General features: G+C 36.5%; 1 protein-coding gene across 1 annotated transcript in view; it reads right to left on the bottom strand.

Annotated features, from left to right (window-relative positions):
* Nucleotides 1-27,449, bottom strand: part of LOC124803348 (DNA polymerase theta) — a 347,939-nt gene that overhangs the window by 120,178 nt on the left and 200,312 nt on the right. The window contains exons 14-15 of the mRNA XM_047264537.1: nt 20,349-20,499; nt 11,170-11,413 (exon numbers count right to left, since the gene is read on the bottom strand). Coding sequence (XP_047120493.1) covers nt 11,170-11,413; nt 20,349-20,499 — 395 coding nt within the window. The remainder of the gene's footprint in view (nt 1-11,169; nt 11,414-20,348; nt 20,500-27,449) is intronic.

The following is a 27,449-nucleotide window of genomic DNA, read 5'->3' on the forward strand; positions in this document are numbered from 1 at the left end:
AAGCAGTGTCTGAATAACCATTAAAACAGGAATGACTGTATGAATATGGAAAGTTTTTCCAAGATATGGCAATACCACATTATATTGCAGGCCCTCTCTCTGTCAAAGAAAATGTCTATGAAATGTTGCCCATATAGCAGCCATAATACTGGGTTATTACGAGCGAACTTACATCTTTTACATCCACATAGGATGCAAGAGGAGTTTCTTGGTTTCTGAAGCTCAAGTAAATCTTTGTGACTTAATTCAGAAATATGCTTTTAATTTAAATTTCACTAAATGTACTAGAAGAAATAGCTATTCTGAAACATTTGACAATATTCTGACAAATTATCAGTTTGAGGGTGGAAGTAAATTCTGTTTAGATGTAGGGATGTCAAATCATTCAAAACTTCTCATAGAGGTTCCAAAAATATGGAATCCAAAAATTATAAAAACATGTTTTAAAAGGAACTTTAGCAAAGAGAATGTAAATATATTTTCTAACAAACTAAGAAGTATAAATTGGCATCTAGATAACAGTGTGTCAACTGAAATAATTTCAAAACATTCCTAAACTGTTTCCTATATGCTTTCAACGAAACATTTCCCCTTCAGGCCTGGCAACAGAGTGTGGCCAATGAAACAAATTGGATTACAGCAGGAATAAAAATTTCTCATGCCAGGAATAGACAGCTTCACAATGAGTTAAAACAACAAAATTGCTGACTTTGTGGGGTGTGTAAAGAGATATAAGAATACATTCAAGCAAAGAAATTGGCTAATAACATATATAACAGTAAAAATGAAAGTAAATCAAGGGTAGTTTGGGGTGTCGTCAAATTTGAATTGGGAGTAAAGAACCAGTGCCAAGAAACTGTCCAAATTAAAATTCATATAATTATAGATCCTTTTCAAATGTCAAACTGTTTCAATGCTTTTTTCATAAATGTGGCAAAATCAGAAGTATATATCACATCCCACCAAGGCAAGGCAGATGTCAATTTTGTAAACACAAAACCAAATGCAAGCTTTAAAACATCCAAAAGAATTACCCCAAAAGATGTAGAAGATGCTATAGTGTCCTTTTTTTTAAAAAAAAAACAGCTGGGTGGGATGAAATTGCAACCACTGCAGTCAAGGCTTTTTATAACATCATTTCTCATCCACTGGGTAAAATTATTAATCAGTCATTTGAGGAGGCATACTCCCCAGATGTGTTAAAATATGCAGAAACAGACCATTGTTAAAGAAAGGCTCACCAGATGACATGAGAAATTACTGCCCTACTTCCCTGCTGTCAGTTTTTGCTAAGGTAATAGAAAGGATTGTTGCAAAACATTTTGGAAACTTTCTTATAGAAAATGATATTATAGTTGAAAATCAATTTGCATTTCAAAATGGGAAAAATACAATAAATGCTACCAGAGAATTCACTGAAAAGATAAGCACTGCTTTAGACAAGAGTAAAAAGGTTTGACAAAATCTTTTGACTCGGTCAATCACTTACTACTTCTACACAAGGTAGAGACATATGGGATCGTGGACAGGGCATAACAATGGTTCAAATCTTATTTGTCTGAAAGAAAACAGAGAGTTCGTCTAAATTCAAATGGAAAGAAATCATTCTCATACTGGAAAAAGATTTGCACACAGGTCCCTCAGGGCTCAATTTTAGGGTCTTTTTTTTCTTTTTTTTTTTTTTTTTTTTTTTTTGCTGTACGTAAACGATTTACCTTTAAGCACCGATGTTCAATCCAATTTATTTGCAGATGACACCTCAGTTTTAATTGAAAATAACAATTTAGAACAAATACTCGATACTGTGGAAAATATAATGGGAATTCTAGAATTACGGTTTCAGCAAAATGTATTAAAACTCAATGTCACAACAACGCAACTAGTGAAGTTCAGTGCTCAATCATCATCAACATCTCCCATAAAAATAGTACACGGCAATCAGGAAACGACTGAAGCAAGTTATGTAAAATTTCTAGGTCTAAATCTTGACAAAAATTTATATTTGGAGGCACATGTAGACTTCTTGGCAAACAAACTGAACAGCCTAGTTTATGTGATAAATGTCTTATCTGGTTCCACCCTTCAGGACATGAGGAAGATAATCTATCACACCTACTTTGAAACTATAATTCGATGCAGAATAATTTTCAGGGGAAACTCTATGAACAGCATGAGATTACTTACACTTCAAAAGAGAATCATAAGAAACACATGTTTAGTCCAAAAAAGATCATAATGTCACCCATTATTTAAAAAATTAAAAATACTAACCATTCCTTCTCTGTACATCTACGAAATTTTTATTTTTATATACGAAAATTAAAACTCACTTGACAATTTTCATTTCAACCACAATTACAGACACAATACTTCTCATAATTTAAAACTTTACACTCAAACACCATTGTACAAGGGATTAAAAATTTACAATAATTTAAAAACACAAATCTATTAAATATGGAGTTTGACCCACTGAAAAGATTGTTATTTAATACATTAGTGGGAAAATGTCATTATTCAATTAAAGAATTCATGCAGGACAGTTCGGCAATTTGAAAAGAAAAGAAACTATACAGATTATATATTGTATAATAAATGTTAATATATTGTATAAATTGCATTGCACGCTGCAAAATGACCATAAGTGTTATATACATTCTTGTTAAATTGTTCATATCTAAGAGTTCTGAAGTACATGCTTAAATATGTTAATTATTATAACCTGATGTTTTAAAGTAATTTGACCTGTCTCCAGTACAAAAATCTTTGATTTGTAATTGTATGTTACGAGACGAATAAACCACATTCTACATTAGTCACTGTGCCCTACCTGTACAGTAATAAACATGACACTTGGGTAACTATTTGAGCAAACATCACTCTTTCACAGTTTTGGGTAAAGAATTAGAACTGCCTTTCTCCAACAAAGAGAAAATTGTCCTATTTGCCAAATTTAATTAAACTGAGTTAGGAGAATTTTCTGTGCTGGTTATTAAAGTGCTGCAATATGCTGGACTGAATCTTGTCATTAGAGGAGCAGTGTCTTACATTAGCCCTGCATAAAGATGCATTCAGCGCCAACACAAAGAAATTGTAGTTGCATTATCTTAATTTCTATGACTTAGATAATAACCATAGCTCTGCAAGCCTCTTGTGTCATGCATGCCAGTTGCAGCAGTAATGGTGGTGTAATGTTCTGTCTCTGTCGTGAAAATGTCTCCAGGCAGATATAGGTACCTTGGAAATTATCTTGATAGTTTCTCAAGTTTAATAAAACTTGTGATACACTCTTTTAAGTTCAAGATCTCCGGAAATGACATTTGCCACCTCCTCTCAGCAACTCCTCATGCTTTTGCCATCACAACCTAACTGATCTGCTCTCAAATCTTCCTTGTGTCACCCACCTGTTTATGATTGCTTAGATTAGATTAGATTAGATTGATACTAGTTCCATGGATCATGAATACGATATTTTGTAATGATGTGGAACGAGTCGAATTTTCCAATACATGACATAATTAGGTTAATTTAACAACATACTTAAGTTAATATAACAACTTTTTTATTTTCTTGTGTTTTTTTATTTTATTTTTTTAATTTTTTTTTTCTTAATTTATATCTAAAAATTCCTCTATGGAGTAGAAGGAGTTGTCATTCAGAAATTCTTTTAATTTCTTCTTAAATACTTGTTGGTTATCTGTCAGACTTTTGATACTATTTGGTAAGTGACCAAAGACTTTAGTGCCAGTATAATTCACCCCTTTCTGTGCCAAAGTTAGATTTAATCTTGAATAGTGAAGATCGTCCTTTCTCCTAATATTGTAGTTATGCACACTGCTATTACTTTTGAATTGGGTTTGGTTGTTAATAACAAATTTCATAAGAGAGTATATATACTGAGAAGCTACTGTGAATATCCCTAGATCCTTAAATAAATGTCTGCAGGATGATCTTGGGTGGACTCCAGCTATTATTCTGATTACATGCTTTTGTGCAATAAATACTTTATTCCTCAGTGATGAATTACCCCATAATATGATGCCATATGAAAGCAATGAGTGAAAATAGGCGTAGTAAGCTAATTTACTAAGATGTTTATCACCAAAATTTGCAATGACCCTTATTGCATAAGTAGCTGAACTCAAACGTTTCAGCAGATCATCAATGTGTTTCTTCCAATTTAATGTCTCATCAATGGACATACCTAAAAATTTGGAATATTCTACCTTAGCTATATGCTTCTGATTAAGGTCTATATTTATTAATGGCGTCAGACCATTCACTGTACGGAACTGTATGTACTGTTTCTTATCAAAATTCAGTGAGAGTCCGTTTACAAGGAACCACTTAGTAATTTTCTGAAAGACAGTATTGACAATTTCATCAGTTAATTCTTGTTTCTCAGGTGTGATTACTATACTTGTATCATCAGCAAAGAGAACTAACTTTGCCTCTTCATGAATATAGAATGGCAAGTCATTAATATATAATAAGAACAACAAAGGACCCAAGACTGACCCTTGTGGAACCCCATTCTTGATAGTTCCCCAGTTTGAGGAATGTGCTGATTTTTGCATGTTACGAGAACTACTTATTTCAACTTTCTGCACTCTTCCAGTTAGGTACGAATTAAACCATTTGTGCACTGTCCCACTCATGCCACAATACTTGAGCTTGTCTAGCAGAATTTCATGATTTACACAATCAAAAGCCTTTGAGAGATCACAAAAAATCCCAATGGGTGGTGTTCGGTTATTCACATCATTCCAAATTTGACTGGTGAAAGCATATATGGCATTTTCTGTTGAAAAACCTTTCTGGAAACCAAACTGACATTTTGTTAGTACTTCATTTTTACAGATATGTGAAGCTACTCTTGAATACATTACTTTCTCAAAAATTTTGGATAAAGCTGTTAGAAGGGAGACTGGACGGTAATTGCTGACATCAGATCTATCCCCCTTTTTATGCAAAGGTATAACAATAGCATATTCCAGTCTATCAGGGAAAATGCCCTGTTCCAGAGAGCTATTACACAGGTGGCTGAGAATCTTACTTATCTGTTGAGAACAAGCTTTTAGTATTTTGCTGGAAATGCCAGCAATTCCATGTGAGTTTTTGCTTTTAAGCAAGTTTATTATTTTCCTAATTTCAGAGGGAGAAGTGGGTGAGATTTCAATTGTATCAAATTGCATAGGTATGGCCTCTTCCATTAACAGCCTATCATCTTCTAATGAACACCTGGATCCTGCTATATCCACAACATTTAGAAAATGATTATTAAAAATATTTTCAACTTCTGACTTTTTGTTCGTAAAGCTTTCATTCAATTTGATGGTAATACTGTCTTCCTCTGCTCTTGGTTGACCTGTTTCTCTTTTAATAATATTCCAAATTGTTTTAATTTTATTATCAGAGTTGCTGATTTCAGACATGATACACATACTCCTGGATTTTTTAATAACTTTTCTTAATATAACACAGTAGTTTTTATAATTTTTGATAGTTTCTGGGTCACTACTCTTTCTTGCTGTCAGATACATTTCCCTTTTCCGGTTACAATATATTTTTATACCCTTAGTAAGCCATGGTTTGTTACAAGGTTTCTTACGAGTATATTTAACTATTTTCTTGGGGAAGCAGTTTTCAACTGCATTTACAAAAATGTCATGAAATAAATTATATTTTAAATTGGCATCAGGTTCACGGTACACCTCATCCCAGTCTAACTGCTGTAGGCTTTCCCTGAAATTTGCAATTGTTAAATCGTTGACTGAACATACTACTTTGGAGGACTGTTTAGTATTGCTGAATGGAGCTATGTCATATATTGTAACTAGCTGTGCACCATGATCAGAAAGACCATTCTCAACAGGCTGAGCATTTATCTGGTTAAACTTATCTTGGTCTATAAAGAAGTTATCTATCAGTGAGCTGCTATCCTTTACCACCCGAGTAGGAAAATCAATAACGGGTGTCAAATTGAAAGAACCGAGTAATACTTCAAGGTCATTTTTCCTATTACCCTCTTTCAGAGAATCTACATTGAAGTCCCCACAAATAATAATTTGCTTCCCCCTGTCTGACAGATAGCACAACAAGGAGTCCAAATTTTTCAGAAATAGATGAAAATTTCCTGATGGGGACCTATATACAGTTACAATTATAAATGTGCCTTTATTTAATTTAAGCTCACAGGCACATGCTTCTATATGTTTCTCTACACAAAACTTTTTTGTTTCTATACTTTTTGCACAATGATAACTTTTGACATATATGGCAACTCCTCCTTTCTCCATATTTTCTCTCATTACATGTGCAGAGAGCTTATATCCACTTACATTTACCTTATCCATATCAGTAAGAATGTGATGCTCAGACAGGCATAGTATATCTATTTCATTCTCAGCTTCTAAATCTTCTAAACAAACCAGAAGCTCATCTACTTTATTCTTTAAACTCCCAAAATTTTGATGAAATATACTTACATTATTTTTAATTATACTTTTATGAGAACCTTTCCTTATTCTAACATTTGCAGTACTCTCCTGTCTGAGTTTCTCATTGTGCTTAGGCCTAGTTCCTATACCAGTGGTCACATGGTGTTCAGAGAGGCAGATTATGTCAACTGGGTTGGGTGACTTTAATTCATCAATGCATTTACCTAGGACTGAGATACAACTTGGTGGAGATAAAATTTCTGGTGATTGGTGAAAATTTATAATTGGTAGCTGTGATTGGTGATCCAATGTGCTAGAATTGTGCTGTTTAATTTCTTTCCTAAACTGAAGATTTGTTTCAATCCTGACCTCTCGTAGAACTTGACATCTTTCTGTCTTACCTATCCTAAAAAAGGTGCTGCTCCAACACCTGTAACCACTGGTATTTTACCATTCATGGCAGTGCCTCCCCCCCTTAAATTTCCTGCTATTACCCCAGCCAGTTTCCCCTTCCCTTTCCTGTTGAGATGTAGGCCGTGCCTGGTATAGTCCCACCTACTGAGATAATCAACAGGAACCAAATCAATATGAGCTCCCGCACCCGACCCAAGCAGCCGTTCCAACTCCAAATTAACTCTCCCAACAGAAGAGTTCAAATGAGGCCGGTCATGGCGTCTCAGGACAGATACAAATTCAACATTGGTGTGTCTCGATGCAGACGCAATCTTTACCAGGTCACACTCTATACTGTACCCAGGATCTCTGTCGATGCTGTTCCCTGGCCCTCCCACAATAACCACGGTGTCTTCCCTGGTAAATCCTTTACAGAGTGAACCTAAATCCTCTGTCACCTGATCCAGACTAGCACTTGGTTTGAAAAAATTTGTGACCTGGTATTCTGGTCCTAATTCCTCCTGCAGAAGTTGGCCTACACCTCTTAATGACAACTATCATTCCACCCCTTTGAGCTGGTGAGAAGACTGTGACATGAATGCACCAGTGGCCTGGTGGGCTCACACATGTGATGTAAACCAACCAGTCCAAGAACAGAAATAGTTGTGAGACTTGTTCAATGTCTTGAGAGTCTAGTTATGCACAGATTCACATGGTGGTAGATATGCTAAGCACAATTTCACCTCCCCAACCCTTGATGTAGCTAACTCTCTTATGTGTGAACTCAGAAATCATACTTGGGGAGACAGCACATCTCTAAACTTTGTTCCTGAACCTGTTTAAGCTCTGTCAAAAAACTGAGGGCCACCTCATTAATGAAAGCAATCTTTCCTTTTTCTATTCACTTTCCAACTGCAAAGGTTGGAAAAGTAGCTGAGTGACTTCTTTGATTCTGTCCATCCACACCATATATATGTGTGGATGGATATGTGCGTGTGTGCGAGTGTATACCCGTCCTTTTTTCCCCAAGGTAAGTCTTTCCGCTCCCGGGATTGGAATGACTCCTTACCCTCTCCCTTAAAACCCACATCCTTTCGTCTTTTCCCTCTCCTTCCCTCTTTCCTGATGAGGCAACAGTTTGTTGCGAAAGCTTGAATTTTGTGTGTATGTTTGTGTTTGTTTGTGTGTCTTTCGACCTGCCAGCACTTTCATTTGGTAAGTCACATCATCTTTGTTTTTTATATATATATATATATATATATATATATAAAAAGAAAGATGATGAAACTTACCAAACAAAAGCGCTGGCAGGTCGATACCTGTCCTTTTTTCCCCCTAAGGTAAGTCTTTCCGCTCCCGGGATTGGAATGACTCCTTACCCTCTCCCTTAAAACCCATATCCTTTTGTCTTTCCTTCTCCTTCCCTCTTCCTGACGAGGCAACCATTGGTTGCGAAAGCTAGTATTTTGTGTGTATGATTGTGTTTGTTTGTGTGTCTATCGACCTGCCAGCGCTTTTGTTTGGTAAGTTTCATCATCTTTCTTTTTAGATATATTTTTCCCACGTGGAATGTTTCCCTCTATTATATTCATATATATATATATATATATATATATATATATACACACACACACACACACACACACACACACACACACACACACACACACACACACACCATATGAGGAACAGGAGGGGAGGCTGGGGAGGAGGGAGGTGATAAAATTCTGATCAGAAATTTGGCCAAAGTACTGGAATGTTGAGAAACAATAGTTAGAGCTTAGCTGTGAGATGGCATCATGACCTGTTACCTGGCATTTTAACATCAGTGTGCAGTTACTATGGTACTCAATTGGTGTATATGCAGTATTGATGAGTAAGAATCTTTACATAAAGGGGACATATCATATGTGCACTGCCACTGTTAGGTGCACAAACTACATATTTTCTCTTCTTCTGGTTTCAGTGTGCGTAAGTCCAGTTACCTCACCTTATGCAGGTTCATGTTAATGACAAACCTAAGTCTGGTCCTTCGTAGTAACTATTTGGAATGAATATGGTCTTTTATCTGAGGGCATACTGAAAAGTAATGGTTCAAAATTTTTAGTGCAAAAATTCTTGAAGCTTTCTACATAAAACAAACATTATTAACATTCTACATCATTATTATTCATGTCTATATATTTGAAGCCCTTAACCACTAGAGGGCTCCTAATTGCAGCATGTAACATTCTGGTATGTAACATAACTATGTTGGTGCATGAGAAACAGTGCGCCATAATCGAGTTTCGAATCTGAATAGTTCATCCACACACAGAGCACACATTCCTTCAACATAACAATGCCAGACCACCCATGAGTGCTGCGACATTCGCACAATCTGATGCTTTGTGTTCATAGTGTCATCAGTCATCCTCCATACAGTCCCGCATTGGTCCCATCAGAATTTCATCATTTCCAAACCTTAAAGAACATCTTAGAGGACTTCACTTTCAACAAAGTCAAACATTTTACAGTAATGGTCTGGTCTCATGTTCAGAGAATTCTGTTCATTGTCAGGGTGACCACGTTGAGAAATAAATATGTACACATGAATAATAAAGATGTAGAATGGTAATAACATATGTTATGTTTTAAAAAAACTTTAAAGAGTCTTTATACAAATGAATTCAGAGACATTAACTTTGAATATTGGGAGCTACTGTTTTTTACTTTGGCCCAGTTCTGAGTATTTTTCTGCATGGCCTTGAAATTTTTCTGCTTAAATGCTGTGTACCATAGAATTGCCTAATTACCTCCTTTTAGTTGACTCATATGGATAAGTATTGATGTATCTTCTTTACAATGCTACTACAAGTTCCAATGGTATGTATAGTTATCATATTTAGTCATAATTTTCCAAGTCCACCAGAAGATGGGCCTGTTGTCCTGAAACCTGATAATGTTCTACTTCTATTGCAAAATATAATTTAATACAACTGTATGTGGATCTTATCAATCATGAACAACATAACATCGCATTTTGAGATTCACACAATGTTCTCATGTTTGCTTTGTGCCCCACATATCTCTGCTCACCTACGTAAAATATTATAATCTTCATAAGAAACTCAGGAGAAATAAAATTAATGTCAATTAATTAGATAAAAACAAAGATACAAAAACCACAATCAGAAGTAAAAGACTGTAAAGCTCACATTGTAATATCAACAATATTATGGAAAGGGTAGTCTGCTACTCATTGTAAAGATGACACATTGAGTTGCAAACAGGCACAACAAAAAGACTGTTACACATTAAGCTTCTGGCCAAAGCCTTCTTCAGAAACACACACACACAAAACCCCAAACCTCTAGTCTGGTTCGGCTTTACTGATAATATCTTCATCATCTGGACTGAACCTCATTCCTTCACAACCTCAACACCTTACCTTCTCTTCCATCTGCTTCACGTGGTCCTCCTCAACCCAGCACCCTAAACGAGGACCACCTCTCTCAAGGCTCTATCCACACCTCTGTTCACACTAAACCCACCAACCATCAACAGTACCTGCTTTTGAACAGCTGCCATCACTTCCACACCAAAAAATCCCTCCCATACAGCCTGGCCTATCAGGTGTGTCTACAATCATAAGAACTTCCTTGCCCAGTATGCTGAAGATCTCTTAAAGGACTTCACAGACTGTCACTGTCACTGTCTCCCAGACCTAGTCCATCAACAGATTTACTGTGCCATATTCCCACACAGAGAGGCGTGAGATAGAAACCGTGTGTGTGAGGTGTGCTTGCTTGTGTGAACGTGTTTGTGTTTTCATTCCTGAAGAAGACTTTGGCTGAAAGCTCAATATGTAACATTCTTTTCATTGTTTCTGTCTGCAACTCAGTGAGTCATCTTTACAGCGAATAGCAATCTATCCTTTTCACAATATTATAGAATCACGAACAAAGTTTACAGTTCATCTTCCACTGTAAAATAAAGAATTAATACAAATAACAAAAACAAAATACACTTACCGACAAAGATAGATGGCTTAGTTAGTTACATGTTCCACAAATCATCTGAATTCTTCTATCAAAATTTGGAACAAGTCAGTTACACGATACGAACTCACTATTTTTTAGTCTTACTTATGCAACTACTCTTAATTTTTTTTTTTAATTTTTTTTTTTCAGGCTAACAGTTGTTAAAAAGAAAGTTATCTACAGAATAGGAGGAGTTATCCAGTAGAAATGATTTTAGGTTAAATTTAAAACTTGCTTATTCAAAACACTTTGAATATTTCAGAGCTTTTGTTCTCATATTACATTTTTTAGACAGATCTCAATACAACACAAACCTCTGAAATGGGATTGCAGCATGTAGAGCATTTTCCACTTCACATACATCAGCTGCAGCAAGAGAAGCAAGTGACGTGATACCAGCATTAAACAAAGCTCTCGCTCGTAGCCCATTAAGCAGATCAAGTCTCATTAGATCACACAACTCCCGATGAATGCCAAATTGTAATCTGTCTTGAAACTGAGAAAATAATAATTCCATATTGTCCCATCCCAATCTCTTGCAAAATGCTGTTACCATACCTGGAACATGAAACTGTTGGTATCACCAGTTTATGAAATATACATGACTGGAAAATAAAAACACTGTTACCAAATTTTGATACTTGTTGTTTATTGAACAGTTGACATAATCTAATTGTAGGTACAAATGCTCTTAAATGACATTTGTGTATTTCTCCAAGGTCTACTAATAAGCCTTTCTCATAAATCATCAAAAGAATTCTAACATATTAACTATCTTGAATGAAAGTCACTGAAGTTCTGATCATATAATACTCAAACAAACATATGTTACATTGTCTAGTTAGAAATGAGTCAGGAATCCAATCTCAGATTGTGATTATACTGAAAAGGATCACTAAATCTTAAATAGCACTGGAGCTTTTAGAGGATATCTCAAGTGTATGCCTCACAAACAAAATGTTTCTTAACAAATTATGATTCTCTTCTCAATATTTGTTACTGAGGTCATGAAACATACTGAATTATTTTCCACTGTTACACTGCATAGATCCTGGTTAAAGTGTCTCAAAAGTACTTGTCTCTATCTATTATTCCCTCTACACACTAGTTTATATTGCTGTACCCATGCTGTTACTACGTGATGGCTTATTTCATCTACTCTATTTCCTTTAAGTCAACATCTCAGTTTCCTTGTCTACTAAAATCCATTTTAGAACTTGTTTTGTCAATCTACCTGCTATTAATCTAGCTACATGACTCACTAAATTAAATTTCACTTTCACTACAGTAATCATTACACCTCCCACACTAGTTTGTTCCCCAATCTATTAGTTTTTTATTGCTGCCATGTATCTCTCTAATGCTCTCTGAACAATCCTCAGTATCAGAGTGCTTCAGGTATTAACAGTTCATTTTTCACACCTATGAGTCTTAGCTCATAAAAAACACAGTGAGCATGAATAGGAAGCTTGGTTTTAAAAACTCTATTCAATCAACCAAAAGCAGTTCAGGACATTTTTATCTTCCATTCATCTCTTTTCCAACCAATGCAATCACTGCTTTTGGCTGCTCTTAACACAAAAATCTGCCATCTGAATCTATTAGAAATGACTGCACCAACTGTTATCTACTGACGTAAGTGGCAGTACAGTATATAAATATGAATGACCAAAATTCAGGTAACACAGTCACTGTAACTGGTGATGCTGAGTCTTAGTCTGCTGTGGAGCCCTAAGGTTTTTAGCAATACACACAGAAAAGTTATGTAAAATTAATGACAGAAGGAGCAGTGGTAGAAGTTGTAACTCGACTTGTCTGCAATGGTGTGCAAAACTTAATGAAGACTTAAGACAGGTTGGGTGCAGTGGTGCAAAATTAATTTCCCACATAATACAACTAGAAAGTCCACCTAAAACATACACATTATGTGCTATCATCACTGATGATGTCACTCACTTCACAGAAACTTCATTGTTAATATTATTTTTCAATATGGTGGTGACGCTTTCAGTTATCAGGATGTAATGTATTATGTTTGAAGATTATCAGTTCATAGTTTAACAAATAAGGAAAAAAATTGAAACCAGAATCCTGAGCCATTCCTTACAATTAAATTAGATATTCTCATTTAGAATACTCTATTATGCATACAACTCATATTTTCCCATCAGATCATGTCAGCCTATTAATACTGTTTGCTAACCATACGAAATTTGCTTGCTCTAAAGGGAAATATGATTTAGAAAGAAATCCGCTCTCGCCCACAAACAAAGAGAAGATACACGGAACATAAAATGAGGAAGGCACTTCATTGATATGCGATGTTTACCAATTTAGTTAACTGTCGGACATCCCAGAAATATTTTTCCATTGTTTCAATTTTATCTTCAGGTAAAAGCAAAGACTCTATCCTTGTAAGTTGTCTGTGGCCGATTTCTTTTCTATATGTTTCCCTACAAGCTATGGGTCAATAATTTCCAATTCAATTAAAGCTGAAAGTAAAAGAAAATGATTCAGGGTTCTTCTGGGACAATTTCCTTCAGAAGACCTGCACAATTTTTATATCAGAGTCATGTTAAGAAGGGTGAGCCAATACCATAATAATAACATGTAGTGGTGAACTATATGAGAAACCTGGTGCTGCTCGGGTATTTATTTATTCCAGTCTTCTGTAGTCCCTCTCCTCCTTTCCCCTCACTCTGCCCATCTCCTGCTTCCTCTCTCTGCCCATCTCCTCCTTTCTCTTCTCTCTATTTAGCTCCTCCTGCCTTCTCTCTCTGCCCATCCCATCTCTCCTTGTCCAACTCTCCTCCCACCTCTCTCTATCCATTACCTCCACCCCTCCCTCTCTCTCACCATCTGTACCTCCCCCTCTCTTTCTTAATCTCCTCCTCCCCCTCTCCCTGTTTTTCTCCACCTTTTCCTTTCTGTGTTCCACTCCACCTCTTGCCTTTCTCCATCTATCTCCCCCTCCCCGATCTCTGTACACCTCCTCCTACTATCTGTGCCTGTCTCCTCCTTCCCCCTCATGTCTGTCCATCAACTCATCCTCCCTTCTCTCTCCCCATTATCACACGCACCCCAATAGGAGCATGGTTGTTCTTAGTTAGGACGAGTTTCTCACCCATTGCTTTGCTCACATATGCACATGTCAAATATATTTCATGCATATTTAATGTATTTCATGTGTACTTATACACTTATTTCATCTGTGTGTGTAGCGAATTTTGTCCTAAAGTTTCATTTTCACTCAGTTTAATGTTTATGACATTCTATCTCCTGAACTATGCGCTGTAGAAGCATATAATGTCACAAGTAAATATGGTGGTATATATGCCTACTGCTTGTGAAATGTATTGAGAGCAGAGTTAGTAGTAAAGGAATAATAAATTAAAACGTCATGCATGATGCAACAATTTCTCACACAGTCAGTGTCTATGACGTTATATGTACTGAACTATGTGTCGTACAATGATATATTTTTGCAGGTACATTCAGTGGCAAATGTGGATAAAGTCTGTACAAAATGTTGTGAATAGAGTAAGAAGCAATGAAGTAATAAATTTAAATGTCTTGAAAGACACTGTAATTTTTCATGTATTCATTGTTCATAACGTAGTATCTCCTGAACTTAATATCGTACACAGACACAATTTTTCTGGTACATTCAAAGTGTGTAACAAACGTAGTTAGTAGTAAAGAAGTAATAGATTAAAACATCATGCTTCACATGGCAGTTTTACTGCATGAACTGTGAAAATGTAGTAAGTGACAAACATTTTTCATAATCTTGTGGGCGCCATCAATGAGAAAAAGCTTTGTAAAGTTTTAAATTATGTCTAAAGTTTGTTGCAAGTCTCTAAGTATTCTCAATCACAAATACTGGATAACTAAACTATGAGTACTCTCATGTCGTAGGCTACACTGCTCTTCATTCTCACCCCACCCCATTGACAGATGGGTGGTTCTTACCCCTGCAATGATTCTATCCAGACAGTAAACGATATGTAAATCGGTCCAGTGTTTTAGGAGGAGGTGTGGAACGTACATTTACACAGACATAAATACTTACAAAGATACATTTTTGTAATTTGTATGGGTATATGGAATTTAAGAAATGGGTGTCATATTAGCATTGGTTATGCAACTTCCTCATTGTGGACATGTCAAATAGGATAAATATGGCAGCAGGACAGAAGGAATCAATGTGGAAAAGAAACTGACTGTCCAAAGGAAGAGCAAGAAATAGGAGGGTAACATTTGCAAATGATATGGGGGAAAAAAAGACAGAGAGAGAAAGAAAGGGATGAGAAAAGCTTGAGTAGTTTACAATGTGGTATAGATAATGGTTCTAAAGATGGACAGAAGGAAAACAGCTAGTTTATGCCAAGAGGGAAGCTATGCCAATGATAACAGGTAATGCTTAAATCTCGTCTCGAAGGAAGAATGGTTTTGAATGAGATGCAGATTACTGGGTAGTCTGTTCCACAGTTGTATGGCTGAAGTGGAAAGAAGATGGAGAAAGATGTAGTGTGATTCAAAGGTACAGCCAAGATGTTGGATGTATCTGATCTGATGTGCATTACGAGATAGAAAAATGAAGACCAACTGTTAATTTTTTTTTAATCGAAGTTAATAACCACAGCGTAAGTGTGTGAAAAGTTCAACTAGCACAAAACTAAATGAGTCACTGGTATTGTGGTTCCAGCATGAAGGAAGCAGTTGTAATTCCCATACCAGGTCTGATGTCAGTAGCCTTCCATGAAGTTCCAAAGAGTGAAGGAAAATTTAATGTGGCTGATTCAGTTTAAACACTGGTTTGTGATTCGAGAAACTGCTGTTCAGGGCGAGAAACTCGTGTGACAGTCGCAACAGATGAATTTTGCAGTGAATTTTTCAGTTACATCAAACAGAACAGTTTTCTCCCTGGACAGATGTACAACACTGATTAAACTAGACAGTACTGGTAGGCCATTCCCACAGGAACTTTAGCCTCTTGGAGTGGAACATAAGGCACCAGAAGAAAGCCTAATAAATAAAGGTTAACTGTTTTTCTTCTGCACAAATTCAATATATGAACACAACTGAAGTCACTCATTATTTGCAAATCAACAAACTGCACACATATGAGGAAATATCGAACTTATAACTTTATTACATACATCAATACTTTGCTGCAGACATCAGAAGGGAGCCTGGATGGACAGTAATATCTTCAGAGAATGGTTCAATTCTGTATTTGTTCCTGCTGAGAGTGTGTACATGGATGGGAGAGATTTATCTGAAAGATATGTTCTTTTACTAGACAGCACACCTTGTCGTCCTGTATAATATATGCTTGTTTTGGATGGCAGAATGACTTACGAGTCACCTTCTGTCTTTTGTTACAGTACTCAAACAGGCAATGGACCAAGGCACAATCGCAGCTGAGAAACATCATCGCTAGCCAAATTTCATGAAACAACTTGGACAAAAAACCTCATTTTCTGTAAATTTGCAAATGTGTACAATGCAGTGCATGGCGTTAATAAGTTTTGGGACAATGTGAAGAGAACAACAAATGCTTGCTCATGGAAAAAGATTGCAACAGCCTAAAACATAACCAGCTTTCATGGCTACATTTCAATTACTTAACTTGTTGACAATGGACAATTCTTTTATGTGATGCAGCATGTGAAAGTTGCTAGATTTGGATGGGTTACTCCTGTAAATGAAATATCAGATCTGAAGATGGTTCTAGATAAACCGAAACCGGTCATATGAATAAACATTTTGCAATCAAGGTGGATTACAAGTAACATTGTAATTCTGACTGTGCAAACAAAAGAATAACATAGCCGAAACAGATAAAATATTTCTTAAATATGTTTTACTGCATCACAACACAGATAAAACTGACACAGGTTTTGCGTCTAAAACATGATGTAGTGCTGACTGACTGTGGCCACTGCCACTGCTTCTAATGCAAATACCAACAATAGCAAATTACAGTAGACACTGTTTTGAACAAACTTGATTGAAATTACAGTTAAGATTTGAATGCTTTTACAAAACTGGTCATGAAAACTGGTTTTACAACATTTCTGAAACAGTTATTGTGCTGAAACATTAGAATACTCACATCACAATTATGTAAAATTTGTATCTATGATGATCTCTCAATTATTTTTGTTAAATGCTTTACAAATACCGAGTAACATAACTCCTGTGTGTTTGCAGTTGCCTCCAATGTAATTACTATCACTTTTCTATGTATGAATTCCATGAATCATAAATTGGGCTCTTGTTTACACCCTTTTCGACTTAGTTTTAATTTATTCTTATAAATTAATTACAATACATATTAAATTATCACAGTTAATCTTAAGTTGATCTATTCTCATCAATAAAGTAATCCAACAAAGTTACAATTCAAGCTCTTGCATTTACATAACTTCGCATAAACTTTGCTCGGTGGTATCATATTCCTCGATATGTTTAGAATCATATGTTCCATTAAATTTTGCCCTATTCTGTTGCATTAGAAACCTCTACGGAGAACTTTGAAAGTTGAGGTCAGGAGGAATGTGATATTGCTACTCGTCTGACCAATCTTGTACAACAAATTTACGATTGTGTTTACGTGTTAAAAACATCTGTGAATAATTAAACAGTGATGGCTGTGAAATAGGATTTGAGCAGCTGTGTTATGCAGATATAATGAACAAAGTTTTTTCAGTAGAGGAAGAGGTTGCTAAAAAGAGGCGATCAAGGAACCTGTTGTTGTGCTTGTGAAGGCACAAAAGGAAGTGCTGATCTGTCATTACAGTATGCCAGACTAAATTTGTTTGACTATAACTATGTTTTGACCAGTGCAAAACTATCATCAGGAAAGGGTGAATGAAAAACAGGAACAGGAAAAACTGGATGATTTTTTCCTGAAGATGAACTAAAATAAAATACATTGTGTTTTCATTGTAATTTTTAAACTAGCTGTCAGTTTCTGGTGAGTGAAAAGTACGTAACTCAGTAACATGTTTTGTAAACACAGTAAATGGTTCAGGGTACCTTCCATTCCAAAGGCTGTTGCACGCAGCGACTGTTATATCGACTTGTAAATAATAGATTTCTGCTAGAAACTAGCCATTCTCAATGCGCTATCATTTTTGATCAATGCATGTAACACCTGTTGGTCAGATGAAGCTCGACCAACAGGCATTACATGCGTTGATCAAAAATGATAGCGCATTGAGAATGGCTAGTTTGTAGCTGAAATCTAGATCTGCCAATAAAATTTCAAAAGGATGACTGATAGCTGAAGTCTATTATTTACAAGGCAATAAATAGTTGTTTCTGGTAATAATGTATGAAGTTTGGATTATCCATGTTTTTCAGTTATCCATGCAGTCTCGGGTCCACATTAACCAGGATAATCAGGAGTCTGGTGTAGTTCATTTCCAGCCCTACTTTCAAATTTGCTCTACTACATTTTTTCACTGGTTGCTCACATTTGCCTCTAGTGCATAATCAGTAAAATGTCATCAGCAAAACAAATGTTGTTCTGTTTATTTCATTAATACATATTCTTCCTCCTTTTTGCTGGTTAGCAATTTGGATTTTTTTGTAAAGTTGCTGAATTTTGCAGTAAATAAAATCATTGACAGACACACAAATTTACAAACTCCAGGTAGAAATGAACATTTGACACAAATTAAAGCTGTCTGTATGACTGGACCTGAACCTAGATATCTATTGTAATATCTCAACCCCCATGTGCATGTCAGTGTAGCTACTGCATAGACAGTATTGGTGAGAGGTGCTAAATGTATAATGACTCTGAGCACTATACGACTTAACTTCTGAGGTCATCAGTCGCCTAGAACTTAGAACTAATTAAACCTAACTAACCTAAGGACATCACACACATCCATGCCCGAGGCAGGATTTGAACCTGCGACTGTAGCGGTCGCTCGGCTCCAGACTGTAGCGCCTAGAACCGCACGGCCACTCTGGCCGGCGCTAAATGTATGACTCTGAACCACTATCACCCATCAGTTACCACATGGCTTCTACTTCAAAATGATGAATTTATAGTTCACTCTGGTCTTGTCACTCTTAAAGAGAGGACAGATTATTAAGAGAGGCCGAGACAGCCCTATTGTAACACTGAATTAGAATTTACAAGAACAGTTGAGGAGTGTTTTTTCAAAAATTGATAAATGCAAAAAAAGGAAATTTTTAAGGAAACACTTTTTAGATATTATACTGAAATACTAATTACGTAAATGAGATAATTAAACATAATCACACAAATGTGATAATTTAACATTTACACAGCCTCTGTAGGTACAATTCTGATTGTGTGTTTGACTTTCTAAAATTTTCATTGTTAATTTCAGAATGGTATGACTGAGTTTCCAAGCTATTTCTAAAGTCGATACATGCAATGATGAAAGTTAAAAGTTTTGTTAGTAAATTTGTTCCAATTCATTTTTTCCCATTTCTTGCTAACCTTTAACATTTATTACAAATAAATCAACCTTATTGCTCATTTTGAATAAAAATACAATAACATACTACAATATAGTACTTTATAACAACAAAAATAATCAATTATTACACACACACACACACACACACACACACACACACACACACACACACACAATAATTTAACTTTTGCGAGCTTTCGGAGCCAGTAGCTCTTTCTTCTCGCAGAAGAGTTGAAGGGGGCCTCTGATATGAGGTTGGCAAATGAAATACTTATGTACCCAGTATCTACAATTTTCCCTCTCTTGTTATTTTTTAATGTCACTGACATTCAATAAAGGCACCAAATCAAGGTAATTGAGTTGTGTGTGTGAGTTGTTTTTGCGTGAGTTTGTGTGTGTACGTATGTTGCCTATTGTTGACAAAGGTCATTGGCCAAAAGCTTTAAGTGTGAAAATCTTTTTGTTGTGCCTATCTGCGACTCAGCATCTCCGCTATATGGTGAGTAGCAACTTTCCTTCTCACAATATTGTTATAATTGAGTTTGTGGGAATATATGTTGTCTTCAACACTGAATATGGTTTTATGACTTCAGCATGTAAAAATATCTCTAATGTACATTAGTACAATTCCTTCTTTGAAGGCAAACAGGATCAAAGTTTACAGTTTCACTGTTAACTGTCTCTAGGTGAAAAAAAAAAAAAAAAAAAATGTTGGGCAACCTGCTGAAGCGATGGTTATTTGGAGTACTTCTACACCGTAAGCAAGAGCACTCAAATAATAATATCACCACCACCATGTCCAAAGACAACAAAAACGCTTTCCTTTTAATTTAGTTTGTAGCTTCTCTTATTTTGACTTTATAAACACTTACCACAGCGTTACAAGATCCTGAATGCTACTGCTAATCAGCACATAGAATTGTGTAGTAAAGCAAAGCCTTTGATTTGTGTCCTATGTCTTTCAGACATTATACTAAAGAGTATGATTAATATGCACTTATCAGAATTAGAATAGACAGTACCTGCATAAGTAGAGGCAGACTGCTGAAGGGACTGCAACATTCCTTTGCTACATTTAAATTTGTTGGCCACTTCTGTGAGAGGAACTTCATTAATAAGGTCCTGAAGAGCCAATGCTGTATAAAACCGACGGTGTATGGCCATTTTTCTCAGCTGCATTTTTCATAAAATCATAATTTTGCATTAATGAAGACAGAACCAAGATGATCACTATACATAAGAAAAAATACTGTCTAAATACAAGGGGCAATCAAAAAATTTCCATTTGAGGGCGTCCCTGCAGTATATATGCAACATAGCGTGTCTCTGGTGTGGGTAATGTTAAGTACTGACATGTAGGCAAGGGATTAGAGTTGCATTCGTGTCTTTCCAACGTGCATAAGTTAAGTGCAGAAATGTGAACTATGACGACATTATTACCAAACGCATCCAAACAGGACCAAGATATTGCTATTCTTTTCTTGGCTCCTGAAGAACAAATACTAACAGACATCCATCATAAAATGAAGAATGTGTAGGGGGCAGCACGTCTGCTGTAAACCACCATTGTGTAATGGTTCAAGAAAAATACAAAAGCTACTGCTGCTTCAAGACAATGCATGTTCCCACATCACAAGTGTCATAACGCAGAAGTTACACCAATTGAAGTAGGAGACACTCAAGCACTTGCCCTGCAGTCCTGCTCTGTTCAAATCTGATTATCACACCTTCAGTCCCTTAAAAAAGGTCTTGAAGGATAGACGAATCATGCTGGATGAGGATGCACAACACGCAGTTACGGGCTTCTTCAGATAGTAGGATGTGGTATTTTAGCAAATCGGTACCTTCAACCTGGTGCATTGGTTGTATGATTGCCTCAATGCTCACGGCAATTTTGCATGATTGGCATACCGATTCTGGACTGTATGGCATTTGAACAGAAACTTTTCATTGCCTCTTGTAGTTTGAATGCATAAAAAAATATACATATATGCCAAATTCAAGAAAAAAATCACTGTCATGTTAGTGTGAGAAACTTTTATTGATCAAGACACTCCTATAAAATACATTTTCTGAAACACTCATCATTCTTTGTAAATATATGAATAAATTTTCACAAGTATGGCAACAGGCAGCAAGGATCTTTTGGAAAACTGCTGCTTTCAATAGGTCATTATTGGCAAATGATGAGTCATTCAAGTTTTCCTTCATCATGCTGAATAAATGATAATGGTATGAGAGAAGTGTTTCTGGGTGGAGAAATTGAGCAAATGATCAACAGAGAGGCAGAAGGTGCTGGAGGTGGTGGTGATGGTGGTGTGGGGGGTCAAAAGATTTGAAGCATTGCAACATCACATATAAGAATAATTTATTTACTTAGTTCACATGTCTAATGTTTTCACAGCAATGCACAATGACATCAATGTCAGATAGTGCTTGCCATTAATGGCCACACCATCTGTATTCCTCAGAATAACCATTTTGAACATGCAATGGATTTTCTGTGTAAACCAGCAATTGAACTTGTGTTGACATGCAATAACACTAAAGAAATATGTGTTGCATACAAAGTTAATTGAAACATTTGTTCACATTAAGCATGATGTAACCCAATATGTTAATATACATGTGACTAATCTTTAAAGTTATCTGTATATCTACACGGTGAACTACCTAACCATGATTAAAATTCATAGTCAAAGAAAATTAAATTGCTGAATTTTACTTACACTGAAAAAGAAATATAAGAATTTTAAAGATCTCTGGGACACAACACCATGGGAAATCAGAGTTTGAATTTATTTATCACATATCTCAAAGGAAACTAAATAACAATTGAGAAAAGCTGTCAAAAGAATGATGAAAAATAAAACCTTCTGCGTAAAGAACTACAATGATTGATAATTCCATGGTGTAAAGTAAGGTGTCAAAGTTGAGTGACTGTAGGAAGATACGAGACGACTTAGACAAAATATCCAGTTGCTATGATGAATGGCAGCTAGCCCTAAATGTGGAAAACTGTAAGTTAATGCAGATGAGTAGAAAGTCAAATTCTAAAGGTGGCAGGGGTAAAATACAGGGAGCGAAAGGCTATTTACAATTTGTACAGAAACCAGATGGCAGTTATAAGAGTCGAGGGGCATGAAAGGGAAGCAGTGGTTGGGAAGGGAGTGAGACAGGGTTGTAGCCTCTCCCCGATGTTATTCAATCCGTATATTGAGCAAGCAGTAAAGGAAGCAAAAGAAAAATTCGGAGTAGGTATTAAAATCCATGGAGAAGAAATAAAAACTTTGAGGTTCGCCAATGACATTGTAATTCTGTCAGAGACAGCAAAGGACTTGCAAGAGCAGTTGAATGGAATGGACAGTGTCTTGAAAGGAGGATATAAGGTGAACATCAACAAAAGCAAAACGAGGATAATGGAATGTGGTCAAATTAAGTCAGGCAATGCTGAGGGAATTAGATTAGGAAATGGGACACTTAAAGTAGTAAAGGAGTTTTGCTATTTGGGGAGCAAAATAACTGATGATGGTTGAAGTAGAGAGGATATAAAATGTAGACTGGCATTGGCAAGGAAAGCATTTCTGAAGAAGAGAAATTTGTTAACATCGAGAATAGATTTAAGTGTCAAGAAGTCGTTTCTGAAAGTATTTGTATGGAGTGTAGCCATGTATGGAAGTGAAACATGGACGATAAATAGTTTGGACAAGAAGAGAATAGAAGCTTTCGAAATGTGATGCTACAGAAGAATGCTGAAGATTAGATGGGTACATCACATAACTAATGATGAAGTATTGAATAGAATTGGGGAGAAGAGGAGTATGTGGCACAACTTGACAAAAAGGAGGGACCGGTTAGTAGGATATGTTCTGAGGCATCAAGGGATCACAAATTTAGCATTGGAGGGCAGCGTGGAGGGTAAAAATTCTGGAAACATCCCCCAGGCTGTGGCTAAGCCATGTCTCCGCAGTATCCTTTCTTTCAGGAGTGCTAGTCTGCAAGGTTCGCAGGAGAGCTTCTGTAAAGTTTGGAAGGTAGAAGACGAGATACTGGCAGAAGTAAAGCTGTGAGGACCGGGCGTGAGTCATGTTTCGATAGCTCAGATAGTAGAGCACTTGCCCGCGAAAGGCAAAGGTCCCGAGTTCGGGTCTCGGTCGGGCACACAGTTTTAATCTGCCAGGAAGTTTTATATCAGCGCACACTCCGCTGCAGAGTGAAAATCTCATTCTGAAGACTGTAATATGCATGAATACTGTCAAATGTGGTCTTTGTGTGTTGAACTGCAATTTGTCAGACCAGAAAAGACAAATCAAGTGAACTTAGTGGCTTCATCTGAATCACTACGAGTGTACCACAGAAGAGATGGCCGTCAAAATAAGAAACACAGGAAGGATAGTTTGAAAAACTTGATCTCAACATAGATGATGCAAGGATGAATTTCGCAAAGGTTGGCGATGGAAAAGATGCATAGATTACCATTCAAACAATGAGTACACCATTCTATAAATATTAGTGAATTAGGCCTTAGGCTCTTTAAGTACAGTCACTTGGAAGTGCCCAATATTATTTATGTTTCAAAGGTGATTTCAGTAACTTTCATATATGTATCAACTTGAAACACAAAAGTAAGTATTATTCACTTAAACAATTTTTACATAAAGCTTTAAAAGAAGCCTTTTGGGAACGCGTATGCATTGTACCATGTGTGTACTAACCTGTACCATCAGTCATCAGACCAACTGACCTTTTGCTATAGTTCGAGCCCTCAATGGTGGTATTCCTATATCCCTGCTTAGCTCTGTACCCTTTGATATACAGCGATTACAAGTAAATATTGGGGCAGTGCTTACCGTACTTCACAGCAAGGAGGCAGTTGTACATAGTGTGGCTATTAACTGAAATGACAAACAATATGCTATTCTATGTACACACTTGACATGGTGCTACATGGAAAGCCCAATGACTGAACAACCTGGGAGATGTACACTTCACACTTTGGACAACCAGAAACCAGCCATAGTTACGAGGACGTGCTGAAAAGTAATGCCTCTGAATTTTTTATGTGAAAACTCTTAAAGTTCAAGACACAAAGGAATTAAAGACAAAATTTGCCAGTGAGCATCAATTTATTTCAATGGGAAAAGCTAAAAATTTGTGCCAGAGCAGGATCCGAACCAAGTCACCTGCTTACTAAGCAGATGAACTTACCACTACCTCATCCCAGATGCAGCAGTCACCGCAACTGCATAGGCTACCCTAGCACGCCTCCCGTCAGGCTCAAATTATCAACTTATACCACACACTACTGATGTAGTGTAGTGGCCATGCCCATTAGCCTCATTACTCGCGTCATCTCGCCAACCATTTTGATCCTGTGGCCACTATAAATAAAGACACAAAGCAATTAAAGATATTAGCTGTCAGTGGACATTGATTTACATCAATGGGGAAAGCTGAAAGTTTGTGCTGGACCAGATTCTTTTGTCAGAGAGAGAGAGAGAGAGAGAGAGAGAGAGAGAGAGAGAGAGAGAATGTTAGAATGTTTGGCATTTGTCCCTGCAGCAGTCATGTAAATGAAATTTTGCCAGATCTACAGAGCTAGTCATGGTGGTCTAGCCCAGAGTGGGCAGGACACTCAGTGTCAGCGCATTTACAAAGGCGTGCTGAAAAGGAATGCGTCTGAATTTTTTATGTGACAACTATTAAAGCTTTTTCAATAAAGGAAACATTATAAATATTTTAAAGCTTTATTCTTCATGTCTACATATTTGCAGCCAATGGCTGAAAGAGGGCTCTGAATTGTACCGTGTAAAATGGTGGTGTCTATCCTTTCAGACATGTTTGAAAAAGCAGACACCATACTAATCTTTCAGCCCCTATTAATCAAGACAAACACATTAGCTGCCAGTGGATATCGATTTATATGAATGGGTCAAGTTGAAAGTTTGGGCTGGAGCAGATTCAAATCTGGATATGTTGCCTACTAGGCAGGTGTTCTGCCCACTACACCATCTGGACACAGTGTTATGTTGGGACATATCTGGAAGAACAGATGATGGCTAACGGTTCCTTTAGAGTAGATGCACACCAAGTTCAAACTCTTAGGGGAATTGGCAAGATGCCACAAGTAACAAGGCTAATGGGCAAGGCCACTGTATCAGGAGTGTGTGGCATAGTGTTACTTAAACAACAATAAACCACTGATTAATCGATAGTGTAAGCACTATCATCACTATCAGGAGCCTAGTTTAACAATTGATAGTTATACCATTTATAATGTAATTTTTCTTTAATAGATGCGCAAAAATTGTTGGATCCTATCCTATCACCTCTGTGGTGTGTGGAGTGCAGAAGGAAAGTAGACTGCATGGTGGTATTTAGTCAACATCAAATATTGTGGCACCTAAGCCAGTCTATGCTGTTTATAAACGTTTGTTGTTAATAGACTGGTCACTGTGGGGGAGGAAACATGTGAGAGGGAATTTTCTAGTTTGTCCTCCAGTGATGACTACTCCCAGTCATGTGCTTTCATACCGATCAGGCGCTTATTGTAGAAATTATACATGTAAATAACATGGATTCATGAATGCACATTATACAGATGGTCATCTTCAAATGTGTGAGCATACTTGCTTTTAGCAAGGAATACAAATGCAAATAAGACTGCTGTAATACATCACAGTTATTAGAGGGAAAAAATGACATTTTAAAGATTTGTTAAGTGTTTGTGATTGTACTGCATAATGCATTTCAAAATAAATATGATTATTATCATTATTAATTAAACACACCTGCAACTGTCCTCTTCTGTTTCTTAGTCCACATTGTACTGACAAGTGTTTTCAGTTGTACATGTATAAGATGATTCGAAAACACAAAACTCCTGTATATATTTCTTAAGCTCTTACCCATTAATGGTTAAACCCCTTATTTGAAACTTGTGAAGAGGGTGAATTAGCTCACCATTATTTTTATTTTCTTATTTTTTGAGTTTACAGCATTCTAAGAACTGATTAATAATTTTTTGAGAGTCAAGAGGAAGAATGCTACCCCTAAAGCTTCTAGCTCTTCGAGGTATTGTAGGAGGTGACTTCATTGTATTGACAATGGTTTCTTTGTCATTCATTTCATTATTTAAAGGCCACACAACCACAGGATTATTCTTCGTCACAGAACTATTGTGCCACAATGGTTGAATCATTGTCATTGGCAGCCGTGAGACAAAGAGCACAGTCACCACAAAGTGTTCCGAATGGAGCCGACACGAAATGATCTATATCATGCGGCACCAATAGTCTCTGTTGGCTGCAGAAATCCCGCACTTCCAAGACAGCTTTGTTTGTGTGAGAAGTGCATAAAGAGAGTTTTCATTATTGTTTTGAAAATGAATTGTAAAAATCAATCATCTGCCTGGAATTTTTTCAAGAATGCGGGAGATAATAGTTTGTGAAGTGTACCATCAGCAGTAAGATGATAAACATTTATCGATTACAACTAATTTAAGAGACCACTTAAAAAAAAAGAAAGAGAGAGAGAGAGAGAACCATGGATAGAACTGAAGGGTGAGGGATCAAATAGTGAGCTAGTTGTAAGAGGTGGGGGGGTCTGAAATGTTGCTTTCTGAATAAATAGCAGGATATGACCCAAATGTTTAATTAAGCCTAAAATACATTAAGAATAAATTTTCTCTGTGTAAGTAAGTGCATAAAGTAAGGAGAAAAGGTCATGATTTAATGTAGGGAATGTATTTTTGTGCTGTTCCATTAAAGAATGTTCCAGAAAAATGTCTATATGTTGCTCCGTAAAAAGTTGAAAGGCAGTCGCCATAATTTGTTTTGGACTATATATAAGCGAGAGCTGTGAACACTCTCTCTCTCTCTCTCTCTCTCTCTCTCTCTCTCTCTCTCTCTTTCTCGTTTTTTTTTTCGATGGCTGTTTCATAAAATGTAAGTGTCGCTCTCATATCGGTAACTTTATAATTACATTAATAGTGTTATAAAAGCCACATTTGAATTAAGAACCTATTTTCCTTTTCCATTAATGCCACATCTCAACTTATTATGTTGGATTTTAGAATCTCTTTCAGGCCGCAGCAAAGTACAGTTACCGACGAATTGATTGGT

The sequence above is a fragment of the Schistocerca piceifrons genome, chromosome 1, assembly GCF_021461385.2.
Source record: "Schistocerca piceifrons isolate TAMUIC-IGC-003096 chromosome 1, iqSchPice1.1, whole genome shotgun sequence".
In the NCBI taxonomy this organism is placed as follows: Eukaryota; Metazoa; Arthropoda; class Insecta; order Orthoptera; family Acrididae; genus Schistocerca; species Schistocerca piceifrons.